Raw genomic sequence first — 7,500 nt, forward strand, 5'->3', positions numbered from 1 at the left:
ATAAACACGACACAGTAAACACTAACATTATAAACACTAACATTATAAACACGACACAGTAACGTAAACACTAACATTATAAACACGACACAGTAAACACTAACATTATAAACACATCAACACAGTAACGTAAACACTAAGATTATAAACACGACACAGTAACGTAAACACTAACATTATAAACACGACACAGTAACGTAAACACTAACATTATAAACACGACACAGTAACGTAAACACTAAGATTATAAACACGACACAGTAACGTAAACACTAAGATTATAAACACGACACAGTAACGTAAACACTAACATTATAAACATGACACAGTAACGTAAACACTAACATTATAAACACGACACAGTAACGTAAACACTAACATTATAAACACGACACAGTAACGTAAACACTAACATTATAAACACAACACAGTAAACACTAACATTATAAACACGACACAGTAACGTAAACACTAACATTATAAACACGACACAGTAACGTAAACACTAACATTATAAACACGACACAGTAACGTAAACACTAACATTATAAACACGACACAGTAACGTAAACACTAACATTATAAACACGACACAGTAACGTAAACACTAACATTATAAACACGACACAGTAAACACTAACATTATACGCAACAACACAGTAACGTAAACACTAACATTATAAACACGACACAGTAACGTAAACACTAACATTATAAACACAACACAGTAAACACTAACATTATAAACACAACACAGTAAACACTAACATTATAAACACAACACAGTAAACACTAACATTATAAACAACACCGTAAACACTAACATTATACACAACACAACACAGTAACGTAAACACTAACATTATAAACACGACACAGTAACGTAAACACTAACATTATAAACACGACACAGTAACGTAAACACTAACATTATAAACACGACACAGTAACGTAAACACTAACATTATAAACACGACACAGTAACGTAAACACTAACATTATAAACACGACACAGTAACGTAAACACTAACATTATAAACACGACACAGCAACGTAAACACTAACATTATAAACACGACACAGTAACGTAAACACTAACATTATAAACACGACACAGTAAACACTAACATTATACGCAACAACACAGTAACGTAAACACTAACATTATAAACACGACACAGTAACGTAAACACTAACATTATAAACACGACACAGTAACCTAAACACTAACATTATAAACACGACACAGTAACCTAAACACTAACATTATAAACACGACACAGTAACGTAAACACTAACATTATAAACACAACACAGTAACGTAAACACTAACATTATAAACACGACACAGTAACGTAAACACTAACATTATAAACACGACACAGTAACGTAAACACTAACATTATAAACATGACACAGTAACGTAAACACTAACATTATAAACACAACACAGTAAACACTAACATTATAAACACAACACAGTAACGTAAACACTAACATTATAAACACGACACAGTAACGTAAACACTAACATTATAAACACGACACAGTAACGTAAACACTAACATTATAAACACGACACAGTAACGTAAACACTAACATTATAAACACAACACAGTAAACACTAACATTATAAACACGACACAGTAACGTAAACACTAACATTATAAACACAACACAGTAAACACTAACATTATAAACACAACACAGTAAACACTAACATTATAAACACAACACCGTAAACACTAACATTATACACAACACAACACAGTAACGTAAACACTAACATTATAAACACGACACAGTAACGTAAACACTAACATTATAAACACGACACAGTAAACACTAACATTATACGCAACACAGTAACGTAAACACTAACATTATAAACACGACACAGTAACCTAAACACTAACATTATAAACACTACACAGTAACATAAACACGACACAGTAACGTAAACACTAACATTATAAACACGACACAGTAACGTAAACACTAACATTATAAACACGACACAGTAACGTAAACACTAACATTATAAACACGACACAGTAACGTAAACACTAACATTATAAACACGACACAGTAACGTAAACACTAACATTATAAACACAACAACACAGTAACCTAAACACTAACATTATAAACACGACACAGTAACGTAAACACTAACATTATAAACACGACACAGTAACGTAAACACTAACATTATAAACACGACACAGTAAACACTAACATTATACGCAACAACACAGTAACGTAAACACTAACATTATAAACACGACACAGTAACGTAAACACTAACATTATAAACACGACACAGTAACCTAAACACTAACATTATAAACACGACACAGTAAACACTAACATTATAAACACGACACAGTAACCTAAACACTAACATTATAAACACGACACAGTAACGTAAACACTAACATTATAAACACGACACAGTAACGTAAACACTAACATTATAAACACAACAACACAGTAACCTAAACACTAACATTATAAACACGACACAGTAATGTAAACACTAACATTATAAACACGACACAGTAACCTAAACACTAACATTATAAACACAACACAGTAACCTAAACACTAACATTATAAACACGACACAGTAACCTAAACACTAACATTATAAACACGACACAGTAACGTAAACACTAACATTATAAACACGACACAGTAACGTAAACACTAAGATTATAAACACGACACAGTAATGTAAACACTAACATTATAAACACGACACAGTAACGTAAACACTAACATTATAAACACAACACAGTAACCTAAACACTAAGATTATAAACACGACACAGTAACGTAAACACTAACATTATAAACACAACACAGTAACCTAAACACTAAGATTATAAACACGACACAGTAACGTAAACACTAACATTATAAACACGACACAGTAACGTAAACACTAACATTATAAACACGACACAGTAACCTAAACACTAAGATTATAAACACGACACAGTAACGTAAACACTAACATTATAAACATGACACAGTAACGTAAACACTAACATTATAAACACGACACAGTAACCTAAACACTAACATTATAAACACGACACAGTAACCTAAACACTAACATTATAAACACGACACAGTAACGTAAACACTAACATTATAAACACGACACAGTAACGTAAACACTAACATTATAAACACGACACAGTAACCTAAACACTAACATTATAAACACGACACAGTAACCTAAACACTAACATTATAAACACGACACAGTAACCTAAACACTAACATTATAAACACGACACAGTAACGTAAACACTAACATTATAAACATGACACAGTAACGTAAACACTAACATTATAAACACGACACAGTAACGTAAACACTAACATTATAAACACGACACAGTAACGTAAACACTAACATTATAAACACGACACAGTAACGTAAACACTAACATTATAAACACGACACAGTAACGTAAACACTAACATTATAAACATGACACAGTAACGTAAACACTAACATTATAAACACAACACAGTAACGTAAACACTAACATTATAAACATGACACAGTAACGTAAACACTAACATTATAAACACAACACAGAAAACACTAACATTATAAACACAACACAGTAACGTAAACACTAACATTATAAACACGACACAGTAACGTAAACACTAACATTATAAACACGACACAGTAACGTAAACACTAACATTATAAACACGACACAGTAACGTAAACACTAACATTATAAACACAACACAGTAAACACTAACATTATAAACACGACACAGTAACGTAAACACTAACATTATAAACACAACACAGTAAACACTAACATTATAAACACAACACAGTAAACACTAACATTATAAACACAACACCGTAAACACTAACATTATACACAACACAACACAGTAACGTAAACACTAACATTATAAACACGACACAGTAACGTAAACACTAACATTATAAACACGACACAGTAAACACTAACATTATACGCAACACAGTAACGTAAACACTAACATTATAAACACGACACAGTAACGTAAACACTAACATTGTAAACACTAACATTATAAACACGACACAGTAACCTAAACACTAACATTATAAACACGACACAGTAAACACTAACATTATAAACACGACACAGTAACCTAAACACTAACATTATAAACACTACACAGTAACGTAAACACTAAGATTATAAACACGACACAGTAACGTAAACACTAACATTATAAACACGACACAGTAACGTAAACACTAACATTATAAACACGACACAGTAACGTAAACACTAACATTATAAACACGACACAGTAACGTAAACACTAACATTATAAACACAACAACACAGTAACCTAAACACTAACATTATAAACACGACACAGTAACGTAAACACTAACATTATAAACATGACACAGTAACGTAAACACTAACATTATAAACACGACACAGTAACGTAAACACTAACATTATAAACACGACACAGTAACCTAAACACTAACATTATAAACACAACACAGTAACGTAAACACTAACATTATAAACACGACACAGTAACCTAAACACTAACATTATAAACACGACACAGTAACGTAAACACTAACATTATAAACACGACACAGTAAACACTAACATTATAAACACGACACAGTAACGTAAACACTAACATTATAAACACAACACAGTAAACACTAACATTATAAACACAACAACACAGTAACCTAAACACTAACATTATAAACACGACACAGTAACGTAAACACTAACATTATAAACACGACACAGTAACCTAAACACTAACATTATAAACACGACACAGTAACGTAAACACTAACATTATAAACACGACACAGTAACGTAAACACTAAGATTATAAACACGACACAGTAACGTAAACACTAACATTATAAAAACAACATTGTTATGGCATTTATAACTCATTATAACGGTGATATGTTTGTCCATGAGGACCAACACAATACTCTTGTTACCATGGCGACATCACACACACGTTACTGTACACAGGAGCTAAAGCTAACCCGACACTAACACATAACACCTGCTAACTTGTTGATAAATGAACATTTTAGCGAACAAAGCTGTGACCTTGAATAACAACGGACTGAGTCATCCTGTGATCCACAAAACACCACAAATTTACTGTAAGATTAAAAATTAAAGCGTTTAAACGACTTTTTGCACTGAAATGACTGCCGCCTTTCACCCGCCACACAAGTCAAACTCACGCTGTCGCACGTTGATGACGTCACACGGCCCGTTATATTATTAACTTCCCCTCAGATTTTATTAAACATATATCATTTTATTATACATAACATACTGATGAGATGCGACCTTTCTTATGATGAAGTTAGTTCAGTTCTCCAGCTTTAAACATATGAATTGTGATTAAAAGTGATACTTGTACTAACAGGTATAAGACATGTCGTGTTAAAGACCTGTCAGGTTAAATACACACATTACGTCACATGTTTGATAAGAATACTGTCAAATATCTGAGAACTGCAACAGAAACACGTCAACATTTTAAATAAATATCCTTCTAATAAATTCCTAAATCAGAAATGTCACGTAGAAATGGTCCCCTGTTCCTGATGTGATGGTCATCCTGAAGACACGGTCGCATCTTTACTCCAAACTCTTCTGGAGATCGACTCAGAGCTGGTTGTTAGAATAAAAGGTGTTAGTTTTGTTTTCTCTGTACATCAGATCTTATTTGGGAAACACAAAGACTGCTGTGTTCATTCTCTGTCGCTTAATAATATTATTTTAGCAAAATATTTCATAGATAAATGTAGATTCTTCTTCATACACACACACACACACACACACACACACACACACGTATACACACACATATACACACACGCACATATACACACTCATTCACATACAAACACTTACACACACACACACACACACACACACACACACACACACACACACACACACACACACACACACACACACACACACACACACACACACAAGTATACAAGTACAGACCTCAGTTTGAAAAAGCATTTTATTTATTAAAGGGACGTGTTAAAAACTCAGCATTACTGTGAAATCATGAGTTAAGAAGTTAATAAGTAAATAAACAAATGGATGTTTATAATTTCTGGTTCTTCCAGATGGTCAGATGTGTTTGTTTCAGCTGTACAGAGACTTTCACAGGGAACTTTATCATCTCAGCTTTACCTCTAAACAGAAGGTCATGAAGAACTCAACACACATTAAAGTGAAAATACTTAGTAAACAGGTTAAAGGGCAAATAAAGAAAATATTGTGTGTGTGTGTGTGTTTATTTGTGTGTGGGATGGTGTGTGGGTGCGAGTGTGTGTGTGTGTGTATGTGTGTGATTGTTTGTACAGTATGCATGTGTGTGTGTGTGTGTGTGTGTGTGTGTGATTGTTTGTACAGTATGCATGTGTGTGTGTGTGTGTGTGTGTGATTGTTTGTACAGTATGCATGTGTGTGTGTGTGTGTGTGTGTGTGTGTGTGTGTGTGTGATTGTTTGTACAGTATGCATGTGTGTGTGTGTGTGTGTGTGTGTGATTGTTTGTACAGTATGCATGTGTGTGTGTGTGTGTGATTGTTTGTACAGTATGCATGTGTGTGTGTGTGTGTGTGATTGTTTGTACAGTATGCATGTGTGTGTGTGTGTGTGTGTGATTGTTTGTATGCACGTGTGTGTGTATGTGTGTGTGTGTGTATCCTAATCCATATCAATGTACAGTAGTGATGACAGTGAGAGTGTGGAGGAAAGCGTTAATGATAAAAGTATTGGCACCCCACAACTTCAGGTAACCAGTTGCAATACCCTCATGAGCCATGATAAAGAACCATTAACACTGAGAGTGCCTCATTATAGGCTGAAAAATAGAGTGGAGTGTAAATCAAACACACCTATTACAGGAATTACTGAAGGTTAAAGACCTGTGTGTGTGTGTGTGTTTGTTGAGATTAATGTGATAAATGTGTGATAGTCATGTGACCCTTTGCCACTATAGCTGAACACTTACACTAGTGTTTCTGATGTACGGAATGTGGCACGTTAAAGGCTGGAAACTAGAGGAATGGAACTAAAAGAAGGAGACTAGAAAAGGGAAACAGTATCGTGTGTGTGTGTGTGTGTGTGTGTGTGTGTGTGTGTGTATGTGTGTGAGTGTGTGTGTGTGTGCTACAATGGCAGTTAATAATAGAAATGAATATAGTGACATGACTAGTGTACACAGGACAGGTGAGGGGGTGGTAATGGTGGGACGTCCTATGATGACATCATCAGGCCACAGGACAGCCGTCCACACTAACAGCTCCTTTAATGAGCAGCGAGTGTCTGAAGTTAACACTTTGCTGGTTAAAGGACAGGTTCCTCATACAGCCGATGTAGCTGCTCTTCACCTTCACACTAACAGGAAGTGTGATGGCTTCTGTAGGCATAATC

General features: G+C 34.2%; 2 protein-coding genes across 7 annotated transcripts in view; both read right to left on the bottom strand.

The window, feature by feature from the left end:
* Positions 1-5,296, bottom strand: part of tube1 (tubulin, epsilon 1) — a 10,484-nt gene extending 5,188 nt beyond the window's left edge. For 2 of the 5 annotated variants that reach the window (XM_047818105.1, XM_047818103.1), the window contains exon 1: positions 4,970-5,012. In XM_047818105.1, the coding sequence (XP_047674061.1) occupies positions 4,970-4,997 (28 nt within the window). In that variant the 5' untranslated portion in view covers positions 4,998-5,012. Of the gene's footprint in view, positions 16-4,935; positions 5,013-5,138 lie in introns of those variants that run through there. The other 3 variants (XM_047818104.1, XM_047818106.1, XM_047818107.1) reach the window with 3 other exon arrangements.
* A 1,409-nt stretch (positions 5,297-6,705) lies between these two features.
* Positions 6,706-7,500, bottom strand: part of lama4 (laminin, alpha 4) — a 47,433-nt gene continuing 46,638 nt past the window's right edge. For both annotated transcript variants that reach the window (XM_047818754.1, XM_047818755.1), the window contains one exon: positions 6,706-7,486. In XM_047818754.1, coding sequence (XP_047674710.1) covers positions 7,338-7,486 — 149 coding nt within the window. In that variant the 3' untranslated portion in view covers positions 6,706-7,337. The remainder of the gene's footprint in view (positions 7,487-7,500) is intronic.

The sequence above is a fragment of the Tachysurus fulvidraco genome, chromosome 9 (assembly GCF_022655615.1).
Source record: "Tachysurus fulvidraco isolate hzauxx_2018 chromosome 9, HZAU_PFXX_2.0, whole genome shotgun sequence".
Classification (NCBI taxonomy): Eukaryota; Metazoa; Chordata; class Actinopteri; order Siluriformes; family Bagridae; genus Tachysurus; species Tachysurus fulvidraco.